At 44.4% G+C, this 27955-nt stretch overlaps 1 protein-coding gene across 3 annotated transcripts in view; it reads right to left on the reverse strand.

Moving 5' to 3' along the window:
• The window catches only part of LOC138957999 (trichohyalin-like), a 116123-nt gene extending 88273 nt beyond the window's left edge, over nucleotides 1-27850 (reverse strand). For 2 of the 3 annotated variants that reach the window (XM_070329024.1, XM_070329021.1), the window contains exons 1-2: nucleotides 19441-27848; nucleotides 13099-13165 (exon numbers count right to left, since the gene is read on the reverse strand). In XM_070329024.1, coding sequence (XP_070185125.1) covers nucleotides 13099-13165; nucleotides 19441-24292 — 4919 coding nt within the window. In that variant the 5' untranslated portion in view covers nucleotides 24293-27848. Of the gene's footprint in view, nucleotides 1-13098; nucleotides 13166-19440 lie in introns of all 3 variants that reach the window. The other variant, XM_070329023.1, reaches the window with a different exon arrangement.
• Between the last annotated feature and the right edge of the window lie 105 nt (nucleotides 27851-27955).

The following is a 27955-nucleotide window of genomic DNA, read 5'->3' on the forward strand; positions in this document are numbered from 1 at the left end:
AATTCAGACAGCACAGACACACAAAACACCCCAGTTTTTCTGACCGCACAGTGAGATAAGACATAATTATATGCCTGCAATACATTCTCCAAACCAAAGCCGAGACAAGCATGTGAGTGACAGCACGTAATGCCTGAGTTTGTCAGTGCCATCACCCAACACTGAACACAGTAAGCCCCTGCTAATGCTGACAGTTGCGCACTCTTTTTGCCGGGCCGTGTAAAGTGGCCTTAAGCTGACACGATGAGCCATAAGTTAGTCGGGGCCACTCAAAACAATGGTCATATATCAAGATGGGGTGATGCCTCGGTAAATATCGGACCGAGACCACAGGAGCTTGTGGCAGAGTGTCTATTCCTAGGCCCGGAGTCATACCATTCAATCGTCATGCAGTTCAGACCCCCTACCAGACCACTCCCCATTTCAGACCATGGTATTTCAGATGTACCGTTAACATGGGCAAAAGCGTCTGTAAATGTACGTCCAGTTGAAGACTCCCTCCCTTTTGAGACCTGCTTTTCTCTCATGGGGGGGGGGGGGGGGGCTCTTATACGGGGGGGGGGGGGGGGGGCATTGTATGACGTACTATATACATATACCTTCTATAATTATATATTATATGTGAGATTAACTACAAGCTCCTGCGACCCAGACGTTCCAATTTCTCTGTCTCAACAGTGTTGCGGATATTTTGTTTGATGGCGGCTCCCGTGAGGTTGTCTATAGCTCTTGCACTGAAGAGCAGCTCGTAAAGACATGTCTTGGATTGGGGAGATTGGGCCATGATTCTGTCACAGGTACTTCAAAGAACGAAGAAGGTGTTGAAGAAGGATAAGAGCGACGATAAGAGCACGGGACAAGATAGTTCAACTAACACTTGCTGGCCGAGGACTTGGTAGAATAAATAGGTATCACATAGTTGCTCCAATAAGAATGAAATCGTAAAAATGAAAAAAAGAGCGAACTATAATCGCAACAAACAAAAGGGAAACACCACACCGTCCTTCTGAGACAAACAAACAAGCAAACAAACAACAACAAAAACAAAAACAAGTCGCGTAAGGCGAAAATACAATATTTAGTCAAGTAGCTGTGGAACTCACAGAATGAAACTGAACGCAATGCCATTTTTCAGCAAGACCGTATACTCGTAGCATCGTCAGTCCACCGCTCATGGCAAAGGCAGTGAAATTGACAAGAAGAGCGGGGTAGTAGTTGCGCTAAGAAGGATAGCACGCTTTTCTGTACCTCTCTTTGTTTTAACTTTCTGAGCGTGTTTTTAATCCAAACATATCATAACTATATGTTTTTGGAATCAGGAACCGACAAGGAATAAGATGAAAGTGTTTTTAAATTGATTTCAAAAAATTAATTTTGATAATAATTTTTATATATTTAATTTTCAGAGCTTGTTTTTAATCCGAATATAACATATTTATATGTTTTTGGAATCAGCAAATGATGGAGAATAAGATAAACGTAAATTTGGATCGTTTTATACATTTTTATTTTTTTTTACAATTTTCAGATTTTTAATGACCAAAGTCATTAATTGATTTTTAAGCCACCAAGCTGAAATGCAATACCGAAGTCCGGGCTTCGTCGAAGATTACTTGACCAAAATTTCAACCAATTTGGTTGAAAAATGAGGGCCTGACAGTGCCGCCTCAACTTTCACGAAAAGCCGGATATGACGTCATCAAAGACATTTATCAAAAAAATGAAAAAAACGTTCGGGGATTTCATACCCAGGAACTCTCATGTCAAATTTCATAAAGATCGGTCCAGTAGTTTAGTCTGAATCGCTCTACACACACACACACACACACACACACACACACAGACACACACACACACACACACACACACACGCACATACACCACGACCCTCGTTTCGATTCCCCCTCGATGTTAAAATATTTAGTCAAAACTTGACTAAATATAAAAAGCAGAACAAAATACAGACATGGTAATACGAGATGAGATGAGACAGGGGAGAGATAGGAAAGGACCATATTCTAAAGCCGGAGAGGAGGGGGTGGGTGGGGGGGGGGGGTATTTTGGCAATCTCCTCGCCCACAGCAGCAGAAGGGCAAACCGCACTACGACTCTTGCACAGCTTTTCCAAATTAATCTTTCGTCCTTTAAGGTGGAGATTAAGCCAATTAATACCTACGAAAGTCACAGTTTTCAATTGCTTTGTGCATCTTTGTTTCTTGACAAGTACTCTTGATTTTGGTACCGTTGTGTTCCAAAGACTCTGCACTGTCCTTTGACATCAGGCTCACTGTGTATAACTGGGTCAAACACGTGATAACCGCTAATGAATAAAGTAATTAGTTTTTTTCCGATTAAGGTACAGTACATACAGCGACTAATTGGAACCTGGCAGTGAGGATGGTATCACCGCAACAGTTAGTCTTCATCCTTATGTACTCGTCTACGTATGTTTGGTTTTAATTATTTGCAAGAGGATGCACATATTTAGGAACATATGAAATGCAAATGGCCGCCATAATTAATATTTTGTCGATATCTACTTCCTCTAGCAGATAATCAAAACCGAACATACGTAGACGGGTACATAAGGATGAAGACCAACTGTTGCGGTGATACTATCCTCACTGCCAGGTTCCAATTAGTCGCTGTATGTACCCCAATCGGTAAAAACTAATTACTTTATTCATTAGCGGTTATCACGTGTTTGATCCAGTTATACACAGTGAGCCTTATGTCAAAGGAAAGTGCAGAGTCTTAGGAACACAACGGTACCAAAATCAAGAGTACTGGTCAAGAAACAAAGACGCACGAAGCAATTGAAAAATGTGACTTTCGTAGGTATTAATTGGCTTAATCTCCACCTTAACTAGAGATATACACTATAAGTAGTACTCGCAGTGTCGATCACAAATAATCCATGTTTTAACACAGTGGATCAGAGTTTGAGCAAGACTACTGTACTGGTTCCAGTTCCACGGTCAAACATCGTACAGCAACTACCTACAATTCCCTATCGTTGGACACCAATCGGACCCGTCTGACGTTAGTGCTTTACACAAGGCTACAAAGATCTACAAACTGCATAATCCCGAAATCTGGTTTCCATTCACAACGTTCAAAACACGCACGAGCTTTTGACCCTATCCCGTAAAAACACAAGGCTTCTTTTGAGCCCTGTAAGACTCACACTTCGTCGGTCAATGCTGAGAATATAATTAAATCCACAAGGCATATATCTCCCAGGCACCGAGGACAAGAGAAAAGCTGCTGCCAAAATATCAACAGCGGGGGGACTAAAACTGTCAGCACCGTTGAAATTATGAAACAAAGTAGGCTACACGCTTCATTATTCGAGTTAACCCCTCCTATTGTGGTCAGGTTCTGGTCACGGGGAGCGCTTGACCTAAGGCAGCTGCATGCTACGTCAAACCCTTCATCAGATACCTACAAATAGAACTGTCAACACCAACGCAATTTCGCCTTTGACCTTTGACACGTTCATGCTACGTCAAACCGTTCAACAACAGCAGCGACGGGATATGAAAAGACGACTCAACTTACGTATTTAACAAATTCCAAAGCCTCAAAAATTGCACGCTGTGTGGCCTTTTCTCGATTGAAAACAATATCTCGAATTTATCTGAAAGAAATTAAAATATCTGACAATACACAGAAGACAATGAATTTTGAATTCATAAAATCAAACATGTCTGACGATAGGACACGACAAATTATTACGTCGAATACGGATTCTGAACTTTCCATTTCTACTTTAACTTACTTATAATGAACGAAGCTTTGACTTATAGTTATAGCTACTCCGATTTTGACTAACAAAAACACAAAATCCTCTCAGCCGGGGCTTCAAAATCTATGGAAAATCGTAAATTGACGTAAAAACCTCATGTCTAGTACAGTACGGAAAGCGACACGGGAAAGTACAGGTGTGACAAACGCAAAGCAGAATTCTCATGAGAAAAGTTTCTTCCTCAATTAACGGCTAGCTAATGAAATCGACCTGAACCCTTTGAAGACCAAAGTCCCTTGTTCCTTCCCATACCTGCTTGTCATTGTTTCTGGTGCCAGGACTCCGGCTCCGCGTAATTAACACCCACTATTGCCTTGGGCAATGTGATAGTCTTTCTGTTGGCTAATTCGTCCAACTTTCTGACACATGTGTTCCCCTCAGTTTCAAACTATGGAGGATTTGCGAAAAGATCATCGATTGCATCAATGATGACGCCAAGAAGGTTCCGATCACTTCCACCATTGCCATGCAACAAAATAACAAGTTGCAAACTAATATCCTCAGAACCAAAGTCGGGTCATATACCTTATTTCATGCGTACTTCTGCCCATAATTTCATGCGTACTTCTGCCCATAATTTCATGCGTACTTCTGCCCATAATTTCATGCGTACTTCTGCCCATAATTCCATGCGTACTTCTGCCCATAATTTCATGCGTGCTTCTGCCAATATTTCATGGGTTATCCCAAGCTTCGTCTGCAGATTCCGAACAAAAGCGTCACCCTCTCAGATCCTATTGAAAAACTCATCACTTCATTAGACGAGTTAAGCCCTCCTATTTTTCACCACCCCAGAGGGACTCCACTTCAAACGGTACAGTGCCCAAGTCTCCACAAAGCATTCCCAGCGTCTGGTTAAAGCTGACTATAACAATATGAGTCAACTCGCTGTGTATCTACACAATCGCCGTTGTTTTCTAAGAGGCTAAAAAAACACATCAGGTTTGTGGCCAGCATCGAGGGGTGTGTTTGTGGTTGATTATACCCGAGTTAAGGAAAGTGTGTGGTTCATTACTCGAGTTAAACCCTCCTATTGTCGTGGCACTCTGGGGTAGCTCTTGGTTTGCAAACTATCAAAGAGCTCCGAGCTATCAATCGCTTTCTAGTTTCTTTTAAGTCAGGGACACACGAAACAAAACCATTGTTGAACAGAAATTGTTACGATCAATTCTTTCGTCACCTTACATCTCACCTCATCAGTATTGAGTAATTCAATGTGATTGAAGTTCGGCAATTAGCGGTTGTCTGGTAAACTATGTTAAATCTGAAACAGTTTCTCCGCTTTTCTCTCTGTGACTTCATTGAAGGATAAATTAATTGCAAGAATGCAGTGAGTCTTCCCCCCTCCTAAATACACGAGATGTGGTGTGTTGTGGTAAATTGTCGATTTCAGATAAAAACACCTGCTTAGCTCTGCTTTCAAGCGGCCGATTTTCCCCCCAATTCGGCGTATGCTGCCTGAATGGTGGGGCAAAACGGTCATAAACGTAAAATCCACTCGTGCAAAAACATGAGTGAACGTGGGAGTTTCAGCCCATGAAGGAAGAAGTAGAAGAAACAGGCGAGTAAAGCCTGGATATCAAGGTAAAGAGACTTTGAGTAATTCAATTAACGACGTCGATGCACTTCGAGAGAGCAAAGTTCTTTTTTTCGCAGGCTGAAAACAAAAAGCCAACTCTGAATCTCGTTTGTCTATGGCTTTTTGTTTACGTGAACGATTCTCGTTCGTGTGTTGGGCGACCGTACAAACATACAGTGTGCATTTTCAATAAGCTCCTCTTAAAAAATGAACCCCTCAACGAAATTCAAAGATTGGACCATTAGGGCCTTTTGTGATTTGGGGTTTGAACAAAAAATCAATCATCTGCCTCCGATACCCGATACTTCGCACAACTCCACAGCACAGATAGTCCATTCAACAGCCACACTTTTCAATCGAACATTTTCGAAGCCGAAAGCCACACGTTTTAACAGAGGAACCCTCTCTCAGGACCTAAAACAATCTCAGAAACACAGGTCTTAAAAAGTAGGGAGTCTTATAAATGGAGGTAAATTCACCGAGGTTTTGGACATAAAATCTAAAAAAGCAGGGGGTCTTAAATTGGGGGGGGGGGGTGGCTTAAAAAAAAGGGGGGGGGGGCTGTTCGACTGTCGCCGTTTTCAGCCAGTAGAGCTTTCAACGACCGTCCCCACCGTTCGGATCATTGGCCAGGCCTCTTTAGAACAAAATCCTCGCTAAGACCTCGATAAATGAACAGATTTTCCAGCCTTCAATGATACCCGCAAAACAGCCTGATAAATTGCGCTCAATAAATATCGCGATGAGCTCGAGGCGCGCTATGATCCCAGCAGGTAAGAGAGACTGATATCGCACCGAGCTATGGGTCTGTAAATAAAACGACGCTCAGAGTTGTACAATCGTTCCTTGTCAGGTACATTGGAACCCCCTTTTAAGGCTCTCGAATTCAAGATTGCCTCCCTTTAATGACCCCGTTTTCTCCGATGTTGTGTCCATAATTTCTGTAAACTCACCCCCATTTTAAGACTCCCTCCTATTGATGACCTGATTTTCTCAGATTTGTGGAGGTCTCAAAATGGGGGATTCCCCTGTACTGCCACAGATGATCAGAGAAAGTTAATAGCAAACGGAGGTAGGTCTGTAAATTAAACGAGACTGCGGAGGAATACAGTGATTTCTTGTCAGGTGCGGCCCAAGATCAACACAGGTGTATCTGGCCCCTATCCCCAATACGTTTGATCTGACCCTAGATCTGTTGAAAGCATTATGTCGAGATGTCATATAGCACCTGCTGGTTCTAAATGAGTGTTTTCTCGAGTGGTAAATTGCCTGCAGAAACAGTTGAGGGGAGCATGAAACAAATCAACGTAGCACGGTCATTGCGAATGGAGGGAGAAAAGAAGGGGGCGGCGTGTGGTTGAGTGACAGAGGAGACCATTGTTCCATTTTTATTTTTCATTCTTTTAGAGAAATTCCGATGAAAATTCGCTGAGAAATTCGGGTCGTTTCCCCTCAGTGGAAAGCTGGTAGCAACAGAGTCGCGCTATCAGTGTTCTGTATTGTTTCAGTATTGTTGATTTTGTTTTGCATTCTACTCTCTTAATCTTAGACAATATGTGATAACCGGCAAGGTGCTGACTTTCTTTTGTGCATTGTTGATGGTGAATGCATGTTAATTTATTTTTAATATACTTTCTTATGTGATAACCAATGTGCTATATTTTCTCAGGACAAAGAACAAATGTTTATTTTGAATGTTTTATGTATGTTATTATTACGGACACAAACGCTCAGCAATGTAATTTCTCTTTTAGAGATTAATAAAGTTATTGTATTGTATTGTATCCAGGTGTGTGCTTGTTTAGGTCTAACCAGCCACCTGCACTTATGGCACAATGACCGAGATCTGCTACGTGCCACAGTGGTCACACGTTCGGGGGTGGGACATTTTTATTTTCATTATTTGATTTTCCCATCGCATGGATTACGAATAGTGCCTTCAATATACTTTTTAAGTAGGCGCAGAGCTCTAAACAATATATCCTACAACAAGAAGGGCAAAGCCCATACGACTCACATGCTTTACACATTTTTCCTACCAAAATACATGTGACCTTGACCCAAGGTCAAGGTCATCCAAGGTCATGCAACACAAAGCTGTTAATTCAAGACATAGGAAGTACAATGGTGCTTATTGGCTCTTTCTACCATGAGATATGGTCACTTTTAGTGGTTCACTACCTTATTTTGGTCACATTTCATAAGGGTCAAAGTGACCTTGACCTTGATCATATGTGACCAAATGTGTCTCATGATGAAAGCATAACATGTGCCCCACATAATTTTTAAGTTTGAAACAGTTATCTTCCATAGTTCAGGGTCAAGGTCACTTCAAAATATGTATACAATCCAACTTTGAAGAGCTCCTGTGACCTTGACCTTGAAGCAAGGTAAACCAAACTGGTATCAAAAGATGGGGCTTACTTTGCCCTATATATCATATATAGGTGAGGTATTGAATCTCAAAAACTTCAGAGAAAATGTGAAAAATGTGAAAAATAGCTGTTTTTTAGGCAACATTTATGGCCCCTGCGACCTTGACCTTGAAGCAAGGTCAAGATGCTATGTATGTTTTTTGGGGCCTTGTCATCATACACCATCTTGCCAAATTTGGTACTGATAGACTGAATAGTATCCAAGAAATATCCAACGTTAAAGTTTTCCGGACGTCCGGACGGACGTCCGGACGGACGGACGGACGGACGGACGACTCGGGTGAGTACATAGACTCACTTTTGCTTCGCATGTGAGTCAAAAAATCAATTACCAACCTTACCGAAAGAAAGGGATGCTGCTTTCTTTGCGGTCAAACTAGGAATTCGATGTATGCCTTCGATAAACCTGTTTTCAATGTGAAGTGCAATTCGTTTTCAATGTCAAACAAAAGCCAGGCAGTTACCACCAGGTTACCTGCGCAATGAAACAAATGTACTCCATGGCTTTTTTTCTTTTCTTTTCAATTCTTGACATTCAAAACGATTGGTTCTTGAAATGTTTATAATACTCACACAGTTGCCACGAAAAAGTGTACTTGCGACAACAAGTGAACTGTTTACGCGACCACAAGTCATTGCCCGTCGAGAAAGTGGACTTACCCACGACATACGCCGAACACTAATCAAATCAAGCATCAAGTTGTTCCATTGTCATTTCACACGAGAAACCCATGGCCCACAACAACGCCAGAGACAGAGATAAAGCCTTAAGATACCCAGATTACAGGAATCAAACTGGTTGTAAGTGCTAACATAAATTGTTCCACCCAGACATTGTAATTGCGTGCGGAACCGGGAGGAACGGAGCAGAGGTGATAGAGCAAAACCCCGCAAGTTGAGAGGAAAGCTGTCAGGGCATTACCGGTCCCCACGCTAATTGTACTCGGCACTCGCCACGTGTCAAACTTCATCAAGCTTCATGCGTGATGAAAACAGTACAATCACCCCCCTCCCCCCTGGGTATGAGTCCGATTGACGTAAGCTGCCCCCACAATACAACAACAGGCCGAAAGAAAAACACCCCTGACCTGATCTAACCATGTTGTGGTAAACACGTTCGCACGCACGCACCCACGTACGCACGCGCGCACGCATGTTCACACACACACACACTCACACACACACAGAATGAAAAAAATTCCAAGGCCACACCGACCGTTGGTCAGGGAAACGCACCGTTGAATTCACGAATACATTTTGTTCAGAACATGCACCCGTTTTCCAGGTAACTCAAGTGCGCATGGCTGTTAGAATCCAAGAAGATTTGTGGGTGCATTTGTTTATCATTATGCGCATAACGCATAGCCGTCATTAACAAGAAGGGCAAAGCCCATACGACTCACATGCTTTACACATTTTTCCTACCAAAATACATGTGACCTTGACCCAAGGTCAAGGTCATCCAAGGTCATGCAACACAAAGCTGTTAATTCAAGACATAGGAAGTACAATGGTGCTTATTGGCTCTTTCTACCATGAGATATGGTCACTTTTAGTGGTTCACTACCTTATTTTGGTCACATTTCATAAGGGTCAAAGTGACCTTGACCTTGATCATATGTGACCAAATGTGTCTCATGATGAAAGCATAACATGTGCCCCACATAATTTTTAAGTTTGAAACAGTTATCTTCCATAGTTCAGGGTCAAGGTCACTTCAAAATATGTATACAATCCAACTTTGAAGAGCTCCTGTGACCTTGACCTTGAAGCAAGGTAAACCAAACTGGTATCAAAAGATGGGGCTTACTTTGCCCTATATATCATATATAGGTGAGGTATTCAATCTCAAAAACTTCAGAGAAAATGGGAAAAATATGAAAAATAGCTGTTTTTTAGGCAACATTTATGGCCCCTGCGACCTTGACCTTGAAGCAAGGTCAAGATGCTATGTATGTTTTTTGGGGCCTTGTCATCATACACCATCTTGCCAAATTTGGTACTGATAGACTGAATAGTGTCCAAGAAATATCCAACGTTAAAGTTTTCCGGACGGACGGACGGACGTCCGGACGGACGGACGGACGGACGGACGGACGACTCGGGTGAGTACATAGACTCACTTTTGCTTCGCATGTGAGTCAAAAAGCAGAAACATGTCTCTTCATTTGTGTGTGGTATAGCATTACCAAAAGTATTCCATGATAGCATGGGGCGTGTACCACTTGTGAGATGGAAGGATCACGACTCACAACTGTAACTAAAGTTCACCAGTGACCCACAGAGCTCTGAAGACCATCTGATAAGCGCAGCATGACATGTTTTTATCACGACAGCACTGCAAACACGTGCGGGCTTTACACTCTACAGGTATACTTCTCTCTTGAGTTAATCCAACTATTATAACTTCGCATTCCTGATCCTAACTGGATACACATTCTGCACGCATTTTGTGTTCATGCTGGATACAAACTATTGCCGTTCTGAATGCCCCACTTTATCTCAGCGGAACCCTGTTTATCGGTGTTCCGATAATTCACAACGTTCCGTGAAAAAAATATCAGCAAACTGATTGAGACCGTACGTCAGTGCGGCTTTGATAAATTGACTTTCAGACTGACTGAACAAGAATACAGGCGTTCTACAGAATCTTTCGGAACGGTTCGATCATAGGCACTGTGATGCCAGTAGAAACAGACACACGCACGCACACAAGCACGCACGCAGGCACGCACGCACGTTCGCAAGCACACACACACACACACACCGTGTCACACGTACTGTATCGCGACTCACTTTCCTCAGGGAGAAAACTACCCGAATCTCCATGGATGCGGGAATCCGAACAAGACTTTATGAAACAAGAAATTCCTCCGAGGTAGGAAAAACACCCCCGTCCTTACCATTCTCACTGCCACCAACTGAGAAGGTTATTTCCCTTTGACCATTAATATGTCCCTCTATAAGTCCTTGTAGAATCTTAATCCACCAATAACTCCCTAACCGTGTGTTTGACTGGTCCCAATTTTTGTAAGGACCGTCTCAGGAATGTATAGAACCTGTTCACCAAGTTTGGTGACGATCGGTCCGTTCATTCTTGAGATCTATATGCGAACACAAACACACAAACAAACAAACAAACACATCGACCGAATCCTATACACACCCCTATACCGGGGGTGTAATTACTATGCATACCATAGCATTTCCCCCCTACTGGAATGAGAAAGGAAACAAAATTGAATTCAAATTTGTCAACAGAAAGTGGCTGCCATGACTTTTTCTATCAACAAACTAAACATTTGGCGGTTATCATAAAAAGCCATTTGTTTCAATCAAAAGTAACCCTCAAAGAACCTAAATAATACCCACTGCTTATGATATTCCCCCGAATGCGGCGTATGGCTGCTCTGATGGCGGGGCAAAATCTGCCACACACGTAAAAGCCGTTGAAGCTTGAGGTCATAAATGAAGAAGAAGAAAATATTTCCAAAATGGAATTTACTCCTAACACAAGTCTCTCATATGATCCATTTGTGCTCGTAAAGAATACGGCGAATTCCGGCTGTTGTGTCTTTTCCAGTCAACAAGCCAAATATTAAAAGGTAAAGGTATTCCCATAACCATCGTAGGGGAGTGAGATGTTACAGATCTCAGCTTCTTTCAGGGCCACTCCTCTCCCTCGCTGCCTTTGCCTTCCCCGGCCTAGAATATAGGGTCAGGTACCCATTTCCAGCTGGGCGGACTGAAGAGCGCTCAGAAAAATGGAGTATTTGTTTTTGCCCCGGTTGGGGATCGAACACACGCCACTTTGGTGGACGGCAGTAATAAAAAAATCCATTTATTAAAATTGATAAAAACCCTAAATGGACCTCCGATGCCAGTGAATTCGTACACTCTGTTTAGAAAACAAACAAACACCTAAATACATGATACCCTTTACTTTTGATATTCCTCGAATGGAATCGACTCCTCAACACCTCAACTGCAATAATAACGCACCCGCTTGTTCTTCGATAGCTGACAATGACAAATGCATGTAGGACAACCACTCAGTACCAATGTTTGTTCTTCGCGTGTGAATCCAAATCCAAACCCCGATTCCGTTACCTGTAATCACACGCAATCAGTAATATCGTCTTCAACCCCCTACAATCGTCATTGGCAAGATTCACAAAGTGATGACTGTATTGGTATGACGCCAGTGATGACTTTTCGCCCTAACATGACAGATTGGATTGGAAGATTTTCACAGTCATCGATACAGCGTGGTGAAGAGTGCGTGATGGTTACAGTGCCTCATGACAGATTGTGTGATAACATGGTCCGTGTCAGAATGGGACGATCTGATGTAAGGAGACACCGTGAGGTTGGGTTGTGAACCGCCCGCAATGCAAAACGATTGTTGGCACTGTAATATTACGTGGAATAATGCGGTATTTGACAGTGCAAAAACCTACAAACGGACAGAGAAATATACACGCACACGCACACACACACACACACACACACACACACACACACACACACACACACACACACACACAGTGAGCGTGCGGAAGCATGCACGCACGTAAACATGTGCACTAACAATACTTACTCGCATCACCAATTCACCTACTGACCCAAATAATATTGTCATAGAAACGAAATCCACAAGAAAATGAAACAAATTAAAAATAAAAAAAAAGAATAGTAGTTTTTCTTTTCAATACGCATGACAAAAGAAAACAAACCACGAAAGAAGTAGCAACAAACAAACAAACAAACAAAAACACATGACAATTAAGTGAGTGCAACAATGATTAAAACGTTAACACAAACAAACAACAAAGACATGGATTGGCAAACATTCGAGGTACAACGCTGCATAACATGCCTTTCTTTTTCGTGTAAACCACATTGTAAATCTTCACAGATCGGTCAACGCCTGTGTGAGAAATAACAGCATCCTTACATTCGGACACAAATATAAAGTCAATAGCCTGAATGCTGCCTGCAGTTTGGGAATTTTTTTAATATATTTCATTTAATCTTCTTTTTTTTTAAATACTTTTGTAACTGAAGAAATCGTTAATCTGTTAAAATAATTCAACCAAGAATTCTCGCTGTGTCCATAACGCGGTCACACGATTGGTGTTTGGTATTTGTCCAAGTAAAAGGATGCTCTAATTGGGTGGTGAACATAACTGATTGCTCGTGCAGGAACGCGCCTAACGCCTTGACACACACAAGGGAACAAAAAGATGTTGGGGACAGAGGGAGCATCTACCAACCTGCCAGTGATGCCCGAAGAAGGAGGCTCGCACAATTTCTTGATCCATACTGCACACTTCTGGCGATCTGAAAACACAATTGGTCACACATTTTGTAGAAGTTCTCACGGCCAATCCATTCTAGGAAGAATGAGTTTCAAGAAAATAAATAACGGCGGGGGTCCATAATTATGGCTGCGTATGTCCCATGGTGGGGGCTGGGGGCAACACCCCCTCAAGCTGAAGCATTTTGGCCTTGTACATATAAATGTAACCCCCTCTGGTGAAAGATGAGTTGTGCATGTAAAGCAAAACACGATGTTGTCCCTCTCACCTGGCTTAAAGTGGCTTTTTTTTTGGGGGGGGGGGGGGGGGGGGGCTTTCGCGGAAATCCGCGAAATCGCGGAGATTTGGATTGCCTGGTCCGGTGTAAAGCTGCATCAGACCTACACATCCGTACTTTAGCAGTTTTAAATCGTTCACGCAGCTTTCTCCTCGCCCAAGCTTTTAAAAATTTTTTTTTTATCTGTATCCCCTTAGCCCCAGCTGTTCAATACAAGGAGAAACATGTTCAATCAAGGCTCAATTGTTGCAACGGTCAGGAAACAAAATAAAACAACATAGCCAAAACAATACAAAGCAAAACAAAACAATAAAAACAAAACAATTCAAAACGAAACAAACTAACCAAATACGCTCTTCATTTGATTCATTTTGTCATTGATCATAATAACCTTGCCGGCATGTTGCACGCGAACTACACGATCTTGAGAAAAGTTTTCGTTATCTGTTTCATAAGGATTTTTCTGTCTTATTCAAAGACCTTTGGGTCGACGTACTGTAAATGTAACGTTTTGATTTGTCAATAATTAAACTTTCCCAAAACCTACAATTGTTGTGTTTTGATCCTGAATGTTGGAACGTTGGCAGGCTGTCTGATTTTGGAATTCAAAACAAGAACAACAAAAACGAATTCAAAACGAAACAAGCAAACAAAAAAACGCTGTGAAAGTGACTGGGATCTTAGTAAGAGGAAGAGGAAATAGGGTGTAAAAAGATCCAACATGTTACCGTTATGATAACCGTTATCTGTTTGGAAATACCGGAAAGAAAAAACGACGACTGGGCAGCCCAGTATCAGGTTTGTATCAGGCAGGTTTTTGGTATCAACAAAAAGTAACTGCCATGTAACAGATTGTATCAGACAGGTTTTTGGTATCAACAAAAAGTAACTGCCATGTAACAGATTGTATCAGGCAGGTTTTTGGTATCAACAAAAAGTAACTGCCATGTAACAGATTGTATCAGGCAGGTTTTTGGTATCAACAAAAAGTAACTGCCATGTAACAGATTGTATCAGGCAGGTTTTTGGTATCAACAAACAGTAACTGCCATGTAACAGATTGTATCAGGCAGGTTTTTGGTATCAACAAAAAGTAACTGCCATGTAACAGATTGTATCAGGCAGGTTTTTGGTACCAAAATAAAGTAACTGCCATGTAACATATTATGACAGGTTTTTGGTATCAACAAAAAGTAACTGCCATGTAACAGATTGTATCAGACAGGTTTTTGGTACCAAAATAAAGTAACTGCCATGTAACAGATTATATCTGACAGGTTTTTGGTACCTGTCGTACACAGTGATTGCGCTGGGTCTTTAGCAAACCGGTTTTACTTAAAGGTCAAGAAGGCTACATCGAACAAATCCGGTGACTGCGTCACTGTGACCAGTCAAGCCTCGGCGCATGGCTGTTACTTCATTTTGGTACCAAAAACCTGTCAGATATAATCTGTTATATGGCAGTTACTTTATTTTGGTACCAAAATGAAGTAACAGCCATGCGCCGAAGCTTGACTGGTCACAGTGACGCAACCACCGGATTTGTTCGATGTAGCCTTCTTGACCTTTAAGTAAAACCGGTTTGCTAAAGACCCAGCGCAATCACTGTGTACGACAGAAGCGAATAAAGCACAAGTTGTACTCGACTTGAATGATTTCCTATTGCTTGGCGTGCAACTGTCTGCGGCAATGTTTCCCTGACAGTAGAAGCGAATAAGGCACAAGTTGTACTCGACTTGAACGATTTCCTATAGCTTGGCGTGCAACTCGGCGGCAATGTTTCTCTGACAGTAAAAGCGAATAAGGCACAAGTTGTACTCGACTTGAACGATTTCCTATAGCTTGGCGTGCAACTCGGCGGCAATGTTTCTCTGACAGTAAAAGCGAATAAGGCACAAGTTGTACTCGACTTGAACGATTTCCTATAGCTTGGCGTGCAACTCGGCGGCAATGTTTCTCTGACAGTAAAAGCGAATAAGGCACAAGTTGTACTCGACTTGAACGATTTCCTATAGCTTGGCGTGCAACTCGGCGGCAATGTTTCTCTGACAGTAAAAGCGAATAAGGCACAAGTTGTACTCGACTTGAACGATTTCCTATAGCTTGGCGTGCAACTCGGCGGCAATGTTTCTCTGACAGTAAAAGCGAATAAGGCACAAGTTGTACTCGACTTGAACGATTTCCTATAGCTTGGCGTGCAACTCGGCGGCAATGTTTCTCTGACAGTAAAAGCGAATAAGGCACAAGTTGTACTCGACTTGAACGATTTCCTATAGCTTGGCGTGCAACTCGGCGGCAATGTTTCTCTGACAGTAAAAGCGAATAAGGCACAAGTTGTACTCGACTTGAACGATTTCCTATAGCTTGGCGTGCAACTCGGCGGCAATGTTTCTCTGACAGTAAAAGCGAATAAGGCACAAGTTGTACTCGACTTGAACGATTTCCTATAGCTTGGCGTGCAACTCGGCGGCAATGTTTCTCTGACAGTAAAAGCGAATAAGGCACAAGTTGTACTCGACTTGAACGATTTCCTATAGCTTGGCGTGCAACTCGGCGGCAATGTTTCTCTGACAGTAAAAGCGAATAAGGCACAAGTTGTACTCGACTTGAACGATTTCCTATAGCTTGGCGTGCAACTCGGCGGCAATGTTTCTCTGACAGTAAAAGCGAATAAGGCACAAGTTGTACTCGACTTGAACGATTTCCTATAGCTTGGCGTGCAACTCGGCGGCAATGTTTCCCTGACAGTAGAAGCGAATAAGGCACAAGTTGTACTCGACTTGAACGATTTCTTATTGCTTGGTGTGCAATCACTGTGGCAATGTTTCCCTTCAGCAAGTGCAGCTAGTCGAACCTACAACGACGACCCAAAGGTCCGACCAAAAATGGTTAGATTAGACAGATGGTAGCTTTGTAAAGATGAATTCCACACAAAAAAAGAAACCCTCGCCATGGGTCCTTGGGGAGGGGGGAGGGGGGGGGCAGGTGTTCATTATCAAGAGGTGATCGCGAAGACAGGTTCGACTGTCTGACCATTAAGGTTATTGCGAGAGCTTTACTAACTGACGAATCCTTAACTCGGGGAGAATTTTCTCACGCAAGACAATGCACGCTGCAACGCATTGGAATGAACAACGAACCGCAAGACAATGCACGCTGCAACACATTGGAATGAACAACGAACCGCAAGACAATGCACGCTGCAACGCATTGGAATGAACAACGAACCGCAAGACAATGCACGCTGCAACGCATTGGAATGAACAACGAACCGCAAGACAATGCACGCTGCAACGCATTGGAATGAACAACGAACCGCAAGACAATGCACGCTGCAACGCATTGGAATGAACAACGAACCGCAAGACAATGCACGCTGCAACGCATTGGAATGAACAACGAACCGCAAGACAATGCACGCTGCAACGCATTGGAATGAACAACGAACCGCAAGGGTTTTTCCGCTTCTTTATTCTGTCAATATTTTCCATATCTCAAGACCACCAAATCCATTAACGAGGCGACTCGGGGAGATTTTCTGTTCCGTATCTTAACCTGGTAAGCTTCCATTTGTGGGGGATCGAGTTCTGGTGTTTTCTGGTACTGTTTTCTTCCACTGTTTTCACCCGTGTTTCATGTTGGGGGCTGATCTGGCGAAATAAGCGTGATCTGTTGTATAAATCAGCTTTGGTATTTGTGCAAACATTTTCCCCATTAACGGCTTGACAGGAACGGAGAATCATAATTCTCGCCGGGTGGTTTGCTCGTTTTGGAGAATTTAATCCTTGGGAGGTAGGGTTAGTGTACCACAGTAGGAAACCAACAGAAAACTGCTGGCTTCAGATACTTTCACGACAGGACCTTGACACGATCTCGAACTTCTGACATGCGCACAAGATCTTTAATCTGCGCGTAAAATAATTGTAACTGACGAAACTTGTTTAAGCGTTTTAAACCCGTGAAAGTTTGTTTACATTGCCTAAGCTTGGAGTTGGACAAATATATGTAAATTACAGCTATAGCAAATTAACAGCAAACATTGTTTTTCCCAATTGGATTTCAATGCACATCGCAAAAGTGATCTTATATTCAGGAGAAGAAACAACAAGAGCAAATGTGTGCGTGTGTGTTTTTTCTTTTTGTTTATTAAAAAGTTAATTTAGGTCACTTAACCGAAATTTTACTAAACAGCCGACAGAAAGGGACTGCATTCAATCTTCCACAGAGAAGCACACAGTCTGTTGGAGGTTTTCACCCGCGTTTTTGACACAATTTGAACCTCTCTATTTTGAATCTTGCAGCAGCTAGCACAATAGGGACGTGTTGAAGGAGATAATGGCCGGCTTAGTCCTCCCTTGTTTTCCCCTGAAAGCACCCCGAGTAGCGGGCAATGAAATTTTATTTGATTCATGTTGACACTTCATCCTTTCACTCACGCGGAAAAACACCCCCGTCAAGTGCGATACGAGTGGTCCCCCTTTGTCTCGCCCAGTTGATACTTGTGATAATCCGGTAGCGGTAAGGAGGGATCGAGTTTTGTATGATCGCTTACTTGGAAAATGTCAACTCTGCGATGCTACGTGGCAATGTGATCTATGGCCGGAGGGGAAAGTGGTATGTCTACCCTTGTTGAGAAAGGTACTCTCTAAACAGAAGTGTTCCACTTTGGAACACATTTCTGTCACAAGTTTTGAACACTTTGGGACATAGTTCTACTGGCAAAATAAGCGCACATAGTGTGTACAGTGGAGTCCCCGTTTTAAGACCTCCACAGATCTGAGAAAATCAAGTCTTAAAAAAAGAGTCTCATAATGGGGGTAAATTTACAAAAGCTATGAACAAAAAGTCTGAGAAAAGGGGGTCTTAAAAGGGAGGGAGTCTTACATTGGGGAGTCTTAAATGGGGGGGTTTCACTGTACTCGTATTCTAATGAGCACTTGTGAACCCCATGTATTTATTAAATGTACCTCTTTTGCTAGTAGAGCCATGCACTATGGTAGAAAGTGTTCAACACTTTCTGTGTTCAAAAGTGGAACACTTCTGTTTAGAGTGTATTCAAGTGAACAACATGATCGGTAACGAACGACTTTTTACGGACAACAAAGGGTCTCAGAGGAGTTACATTCAGTACTTCCTGTATACTATTTGAGGAGGAAGCCTTTCGGCTTTTATGGTAATACAATGTATTGTCGACTATTTGAAGATCTGATTTACACTCTGCCAACCCTCTTACTTGTGTTTTTACTAATCTTGGTCTATTCGAAAGTACTTTACTTTTCTTCGTACCTTTCTAACTACCAAATGACATTTTTTTGCTACTTTTGTGTTCCAATTTATTTATTATTCGTAGAACCATACACAAAGATTTATGAACTCACACAATTGTTCCTGATAAATTCTATACGCACAGATAGGCACAGGATCAGAAGCACATGCACATACACCGGTCACTACAAACAAACGTGAACAAAAAATGTGTTTGTTTTTTCCCCGACCCGAAACACAAACACACTTGTGCAGATGTATCCACTTCGAAATCAGAGAATAAAAGAGTACAAACAAAATGTCAAACTAGAAAATGCTAACTTAATCAACACACCAAATTCCTCACACTAAGACAGATATAGAGGGCGAGAGAAAAAGCGGGAAAGGTAAAAAAAAAAACCAAAAAAAGAAACCTCTGTTTTAATCTTGTAAACAGCGCATTCCGAAAACAAACAAAACATAAAAACGCGCACTCGAACAAATCAAACACACGGAGAAATAAATACAAGTAAAACAACAACATTTTAAAGACAAAGAAAGACACAAATAAAGAAACACAAAAGAAGAAAGCAAAACAACACACACACACACACAAACACACACACACACACACACACACACACACACACACACACACACACACACACACACACACACACACACACACACACACAAAACAAGACACACACAAAATACAGGGAGTAAACATACACACATTCCAACCCAAAACCCAACAAATCAAGAAGCATGCTCACCTGACTTGTGCGGCAGTTTGAGCACGTGGGGCTTCATGTCCACCAGCGTCTTGTCGAACTCATCGTCCAGCTTGAACACGGCTTCCTCGGGCGTCTCCATCGTCACACGATCTTCGTCACCCTCTTCTCTCTCTCCTTCTGTGCTCTCCTCTCTCTGTTTTCCTCCTTCTTTCTTCTTTCCAACGCCCTCTCCTCTGTTTTCTTCTTCCTTGTCTTCCTCTTCTGTCAGAGCTTTCTCCTCTTTTTCTTTCAAACCCCTCTCAGAGGAATCTGGCTGTTCCCGGTCAGGTCGTCCCTTTTTGCCGTCTGATGACCTCGTCTGTGGTGCTGGACTGAAGACTTCTCTGTCGACGCCTAGGCGGTCGAGGAGCTCTGTGTTCTTGCAGGCTTCTTCAATGAGGGCTTGGTTCAGGTCGGCTGCTGACTCTGGCAGGTTGTGGAACAGGCAGGTCTTCTTCCGCGGAGGCAGAGCGAGATCGGGAGACTTGGATGGAGTTGTGTCTGAAGATCTTCGTAACTTTCTGATGTCTGCCGCTCGTTTTTGAGGGGATGGGTTCAGCAGACGAAGCCTGAAAGGAAGCTTGGACTGCAACTCTTCTTTGGATTCTGTCTGCTTCTCTGCCTCTACTTTCTCGTTGCTTTTTGGTCGTTGTTGATTTTCTCCGGGTAGCGCTGGTGGCGGGGCTTCTTGCTGCTGCCGTACCTGCTGCTGCTCCTGTTGCTGTAGCAGAAACTGTTGCTGCTGTTGCTGAAACCTCACCTGTAGTTGTTGTTGCCGGTAGAGTTCCTGCAACCGTACTTCCCTGAAGCGCTGCTGCTGTGCAAGGCGATGAGTCTCCCTGGCACGCTGCTCCTCTTCTTTCTGCGCCGCACGCTCCTCCTGCGCACTCCGCTCTTGCAGCAACTGCTGCTGTGCCCTGAGCTGCTGCTGCCGCTGCTCAATCAGCTGCTGCTGCTCGTGCTGCTCGAGGTTCCTGGAGAGAGAAACACATAGATGTTGCAAGTCAGCCACAGTGCTATCAAAGGGGGACACAACCGCAGCCTCGTGAGAGGCAGATCGCTCGGGATGACGCAGGACTCTGAGCAGCTTTCTCAGCCGCCTCTTGCTGACCGGACGCTGACCCTGTCTGTGAGAGGACGACGTCAGGTAGTTGACCACGTCACTGGAGTAGCCGCTGGCACTGCCGTCCTCTGACCCCGAGAGGAGAGAGTCGAAGGAAGAACTGCTGATGGAAGCGTGAGACTGGGTGTGAACGTCTACACTCTTCTTGCCGTGTTTCTCCTCCTTCGTTCGTGTGCTTCTCTTGTGGGACCTGGAAGACCTGTTCCTGGTCTCACTGGCCCCGCTCAGCGACACCTGCACCGAGGCCGACACCAACGACTTCTCGCTCTCTGACCCCGAGACGTACGACACTGACCGCTCCACCGTCACAGACTGACACAACGAGTCTTCACTGCACAGCGACTGGCGCTGTCGACCTGAAGGCCTAGCGACTTTAAAGGACGGCCGCGAAGACGCTTCATCGCCGCGAGGAAGACGAGGAGAAGACTGACTCTCCCTAAGCAATGGCCTCCGCGAACGGTCATCACTATGACCGAGACTAGGGGTTCTAGACCGAGGGCGTCTGTAGGGATTTCGCCTTACAGTCCTGGAAGTATCTGAGAAACGATCCAGCCTAGAGTTTGTTCTGGAGTTAAACTCGCTCTGTGTTTCCATGCTTTCGTTTAACGAACTGGAAGGGTCTTCAGAAAAAACGACAGTCCCTTTACCCTCTGTGTGGTGAGAACACCGAGAGCTGTCGGACAAGACGGAATGATCGCTGTCCTTGTAGCTGGCAGCTGCTCCATTGTTGGAAACATCACGAGACGGTGAACTACCTTGCACAAGAGACGTTTCTCCTACGCTCGTGTCTTCACCCCCCTCGTGTTCTGTTTCAAGCTCTCTTGGTGTACCAGGATGTTGTGGGAGTCGTGACGAACCAACGAAGTCAGCTTCAATGCCCGATGACGTCGAACCCACGGATTTGTTTTCAGAGCTTGAACTGGTAACGTCTGACGGCACCATCTTACAATCTGCTTGTACCGCCACGGTCTGCTGTTCTGAGGTAGGACTGGCGATGTTTCCTTCTCCAATTTCCCGTGTCTCGCTTGTCTGTACACTCTGTGTCTTCTTTGTAGACGTGCTTTGGTGATTCTTGGTAACTTCACTGTCTGCTGCATCAGTTTTGGTTGGGTGTAATGGTGTTGGTGTACAATGCTCGTCAGACGGTACTGGTGCGTTACAATGAGCATGTGGCGTCTCTTTCTCATTCCGAACTGACTCTGATTTGTGACAAGAATGTGATGCTATCGTAACATCATCGTGATGTGGCACTGGTGTATCACTGTGGGAATTATGCATTGTCATACTAACATGTGTATCCGGTCGTGTTGTTGAATCATGGGAGTCTGGCACTGCTGTATCATTAGCAGGATGCGGTTCAGCTGTGTCACTACTTGGCTCTGGCACTGTGTCGCCCCTGGTGTCTGAAAGTGAACGAGACGTTCCAGCAATCGAGGAAGAACTGATATTACTGCTTTGGGCGGCTGTTGCTGCTCCTTGTCCCACTGGAGACGACGTGACCTCGTGTTGATCTAAGGTCACCTCATCACACTCGGGAGGTTCTGTGTGCTGTGGAAGGTTTGTGAGTGTTAATGTTAGTCGTTGTGTCTCGTTCACGCTGGAGTCAGTCTGTTGCTGTGTACTTGGAAGACCTGTTACGAGGGGAGCTTCACAGGCCCCTGCACCAGACACAGCCCTCTCTTGCCTTTCATCTTCCGCCACAACCACAGATGTATTGACTTGCGATAAACGCTGAAGATTTTGTGTAGCCAGGATGGATGGTTTGCTATGAGCGAAGTCAAAGTGAGACCCGTTGGCACCGACAACAATTCCTATGGCACTCAAAGGAACCAGCCTTAGGTCGATGTCATGGACTCTCAGTTGAGATGGATGAAGATGAAGAACAGGGGACACAGATACGCTGCTGTCAGTAGCGCTATGTTCAGCGGTGACAACAGGCATTGCTGCTGATGTAGCGGGCAACACTGGAGAATCAACACTGTCCACACAGAAAGGTTTTTCAATTTTTCCATTTGTCTGTATATGATGATCGTTTTGTTCTGAAGCAGCTTTGTTCAAGTTTGTGGGATTATCGCTTTCTTCTGATCTAGCTTTTTGTTCTGCTTCTTCGTTACCTTTATTCTCGTTTTCTGTGCTGTCAGTTGTTAAAACTGTCTCTTTCTTCTCGTCATCATTGACACTGCTTGAGACATCACTCTCCCCAGATTGACATAAGTCTGTAACTGTTACATCAAGTTGGTTGTTGTTAGGTCTGAAGTCAGTGTGAACGGTGCTATCTGTAACTGTTACATCAAGTTGGTTGTTGTTAGGTCTGAAGTCAGTGTGAACGGTGCTATCTGTAACTGTTACATCAAGTTGGTTGTTGTTAGGTCTGAAGTCAGTGTGAACGGTGCTATCTGTAACTGTTACATCAAGTTGGTTGTTGTTAGGTCTGAAGTCAGTGTGAACGGTGCTATCTGTAACTGTTACATCAAGTTGGTTGTTGTTAGGTCTGAAGTCAGTGTGAACGGTGCTATCTAAACGTTTCTCTGACGAGACTGAAACGGAACTACCATCGTTGTCACATGAAAAAGGAACTTCACATTTTGTCGAAACTAGCATGTCAACCTTTTCTTGTGAACCTGTTCGCTCCTTGTCATCATGTGCGAGTGGGACGTCGTCAGTGTCTGACAAAAGTCTCGTCTGCTCCTTTTCTTTCAAATCAGGACTTCCCTCTTGAAAACTTGAAAGAGAACTTCCAGGTCCCTCGGACGGTCTTTCTTTGACGGCGCTATCCTTTTTGTTGGCACTTATGGAAAATGTAACTTCTTTTAGTTTTTTCAGCAAATCAGGACTTCTGGAAGACAGCCGAGGAGATGATATAGCGTCAGGCGCAGGAGAGGAAGGGTTACTTATGTCCTGAACAGTAATAGAGATTTTAGGTATCTGACGTGTTCGTTTTAATGTTGGGTCAATATTTATCAATGAGTTGTTTGGTGCAGACTTTGTTTGGACACTGTCGTCTTGTTCTGCAGTTTTGCTTTCATTTGTACTGATGGACGCATTTTCATCTTCAGTCTTAGCTTTCTTTACAATGCCTGATGCACTACGATTTTTGGAAGGGGGTGCGTGATTTGTAGTGGTACTTGCAGAGGCACCATTTCTGATATTACTGAATGTAAACTTCTGTGCATGTGTTTTGGCATGGGAAGACATGTGACCGTTCACGAGGGTTGGAGACACAAGTGAACCTTTCGGAGAAGCTGCTACATCCGAATCCGGCGTCTGCTCGAGCACAGGAGTGGTAGGCGAAGTGATGAACACCTCACTAAACTCTGACGCTGCCGAGTCAAACAGGACGTCAGAATGACAGCTCTCTTCTCCCTCCGCACTGGTGACCGTCAGTCGCGGGGTTCTCTGCAAACTGGACACAGAATTCACACTCTCGCCGTCTGAAATAATCCCATTAGTAATACAGTCGCTGACACTGCGTGACAATCCAGTGCAGGACAGCCGCTGACCACTCTTGTTGTTAGCCCTCTCTGGTCCAGACCGTTGCGGCGAAGGACCACAGTCTGTATTTCCGTTGGATGGAAGAAGAGCGCCTGGAGACAAGGACCTAGCTCTGTTGACCGTCTTGGTGACCTCGCCGTTTCTCTGTGTCAGCGCCAGTCGGGTGCGATCGTTGTGGTCCTGAATGGTCTTGGCGAGCCTGGCCAGGTCGCTGTGACTTCTTGACCACACAGACATCGTGTAGGTCTGCCGACACTCCTGAGCCCGTCTCTTTATCACTTCTACACACGTCTCTATATAACACTTCTAAAACCGTCTCTGTATCAATAACCTGTCATCTGGAGAGGCTCCTTCAAAGCCCTCTCCCCGTATAAACTTTCCCCCGCCGTTTACAACAGTAGCTCATGACTGTATACTACTGGTGACTGTGGTTCGCGATACGTTACGAGATCTATACGAGCGTGCAACACCTTGGTCGAGACGCGAGTCACAGTGGAAGCTTCCATAAAACGATCCAGCCTTTCGTCTTGCTGTTGTTTTCCCTGAAGCACTGACTGGCGAACAAAACATCCATTGTCAAGTTGATAGACACAACGTACAGTGGCTAAATATACAATGACACCAGAAAGCGGGTGGTATTTCTGGGTGCAAGACTTGTAAAACTGTCGCACACGTCCTCTCCTCGTGTCTAGTGTGCACGCATCGTCGTGTACGGCATTGTGTCCGCATTCACTAAGAATTCAGAATTAATCGAAGGCGAGTGCAATCAATGTGTGTTCAGTATCATATCCGCATTCAATAACAGAATGCACAACGAAGAAGGGATCGAAGGTGCGCTGCATCTACAGACGCACATTCTACGCTGAAAAAATGTCAAAGCAAAGATGTTGTACCCCTTGCTAAACTGCACTGAATGTAAGCTGCCTTGTTCACGTTTACTCGAGGTATAAGTGATCGGCGACCGGACCACTGGCCGCGAACAACTGTTCCGTGTAATATCAAAACTTACCCTCCGCTTCACTCGTCAGCGCACGCACACGAGACGACAACATAGTAAACGAAGCGTCCAGAGAAAAGATAAACTTGGGCGGAGGGCTCATCATCGCCTCTTGACGAGGTGTCGTCTCAACAAAGACGCCGATCAGTGGAAATATCACAGCACAATCGTCTCAACAATGGAGATCTCACGGAACAATCGTCTCCATAATGCACCTCGTCAGTGCGGATATCGGACCAGAAATATCGTGAAATAACGTCGTTAGTGGTGATTGACAGGGAGTCCAGGTGAAGCCGGGTAGATCGCGATGCGTGGTGTGCGTTACCCGCGGGTGGCCGGCCGATGCGGGTGTGGTGCTACAGCTCTGTTGTGTCATCGTGACGGGTCACGCAAGAACACCCGGGGGTTCTCCTTTCTGCGCATAGCACCGTCCCGTTCACAGCAGTTCCAGCTCACTCGATACTGTTTCGAATTTCAATTGGTCGTAAAGGTTCAACAGGAGACGTATCCTGGAAGAAGTTCACCACACAGCAATCCTTCTGTCCGTCACTCATGGACGAGGAATCGTTGAATGTTTGTTTTTCTTCATTTTGTTTTCTGCATCAGCAAAACGTCTGGTACAATAAATCCTCCTGTTTACGTTGCGTAGACTATGGGAGAAGCTGAATGTTAAGCACACAATCGTCCAATCTATTAAAACGTCACCCGGGAAGGACTACCATCAGTAGAAAGGAGGCACAGTTTTGGGGGCGAAATCTCTGCAAGAACAGTTGGGAAGCACCCGTATCTCATCACTAACCTTGTATAATCGATTCTATCAAATTCCATAGCAATAGCAAAGCACTAAAGCTTAAAGTCCTACAAAATCCGTTTGCATATGATGAGCCACCGGAAATCAATGAGCCACCAGAAGTCAATGAGCCAACCGTAAAAGTTTCGTCTTCGAACCCGTCACAATCCCCAGCAGTATGACGATGGTTAGAGTGTACGGCCTATGAAATCCCCAGCAGTATGACGATGGTTTGAGTGTACGGCCTGTGAAATCCCCAGCAGTATGACGATGGTTAGAGTGTACGGCCTGTGAAATCCCCAGCAGTATGACGATGGTTAGAGTGTACGGCCTGTGAAATCCCCAGCAGTATGACGATGGTTAGAGTGTACGGCCTGTGCAATCCCCAGCAGTATGACGATGGTTAGAGTGTACGGCCTGTGAAATCCCCAGCAGTATGACGATGGTTAGAGTGTACGGCCTGTGAAATCCCCAGCAGTATGACGATGGTTAAAGTGTACGGCCTGTAAAATCCCCAGCAGTATGACGATGGTTAGAGTGTACGGCCTGTGAACTCCCCAGCAGAATGACGATGGTTAGAGTGTACGGCCTGTGAAATCCCCAGCAGTATGACGATGGTCGGAGTGTACGGCCTGTGAAATCCCTGTACAAGAGAGGATCCATACACTCACCCCTAACTATCTATCTTAGAAATGATCCACCAAGCCCGAAGCGGTAGGAAGATGTCAGCAGTTTATGGTGTGTAAAATCTGTGAATGAGGGGCTGGAATAGGCACCCCATGCTCTCCCAATCTATTAAAGTCCACAGCGATGTCAAGACGGTGAAGTATATGGGCCGTGAAGTTCCCGGCTTGACAAAAGCACTGGCTGACAAAACACTGAACGGCGATGATAGGGGAACTTAATCAAACACTGTCTACTGAGATAGCTCTATCCACCCGACGACGAGAGAAGGGGTGGTTTATGTTCCCTGCAGGCAGTGTCGCGCGTGGTCGATCATGTCTTTATCTTGTTCAATCTCCGGCTCACCAGGTCCGCCAGCCAAGAAACGAAACATGCTGGCACTCTACCACACGGGTCTTTTTTTTCTTTTTTTTTAATTGCTCACATGACACCCTCAGAGTGTATCATCCGCGTAAAACAGTTTTGTATTCACCGCCCCCAGGAGTCGAGAAACGTGACGCCGCCTCCGTCGCGAAAGTAGTAGCAGGATTTCGCATGTTGTACTAATCCAATAGTGCACAATGATACCAAAAACAATTAGGCCTGATCGCTGTCTACATTGTCCTCGCACATTGTCCTTGCAACTTCAGGAGATACGCTACATTGTCTTTGCAACTTCAAGAGACACGCTACATTGTCCTTGCAACTTCAGGATACACGCTACAATGTCCTTGCAACTTCAGGATACACGCTACGATGTCCTTGCAACTTCAGGATACACGCTACATTGTCCTTGCAACTTCAGGATACACGCTACAATGTCCTTGCAACTTCAGGATACACGCTACAATGTCCTTGCAACTTCAGGATACACGCGACAAAGTCCTTGCAACTTCAGGATACACGCTACGATGTCCTTGCAACTTCAGGATACACGCTACAATGTCCTTGCAACTTCAGGATACACGCTACATTGTCCTTGCAACTTCAGGATACACGCTACAATGTCCTTGCAACTTCAGGATACACACTACAATGTCCTTGCAACTTCAGGATACACGCTACAATGTCCTTGCAACTTCAGGATACACGCTACATTGTCCTTGCAACTTCAGGAGACACGCTACATTTTCCCAATGCAACTAGTACAGGAGACAGGCCACATTGTCCCTGCACTGTTCCCATGCAAGGTGTACCGCCAGGAGACACGGCAGACCTCTGAGGTAGCAACGATCGTGCTGTCGATCATCGACTCCCAGACCCGTGATGCGAGCAACGGTGGTGATAGTTAAGTCAACCTGTGCGTGCGGTGACTGTGAGCTAGGCCGACTCACACAACGGTAAACTAGGTGGGTGCCAGAGCGAGAATCCAGGTAAAACTTGGCTCTCTCTCTCTCTCTCTCTCTCTCTTTCAGCAGGTATATCGTATCGAAAACTTACGGAATCGGGA

Source organism: Littorina saxatilis, linkage group LG2, assembly GCF_037325665.1.
Source record: "Littorina saxatilis isolate snail1 linkage group LG2, US_GU_Lsax_2.0, whole genome shotgun sequence".
Taxonomy (NCBI): domain Eukaryota; kingdom Metazoa; phylum Mollusca; class Gastropoda; order Littorinimorpha; family Littorinidae; genus Littorina; species Littorina saxatilis.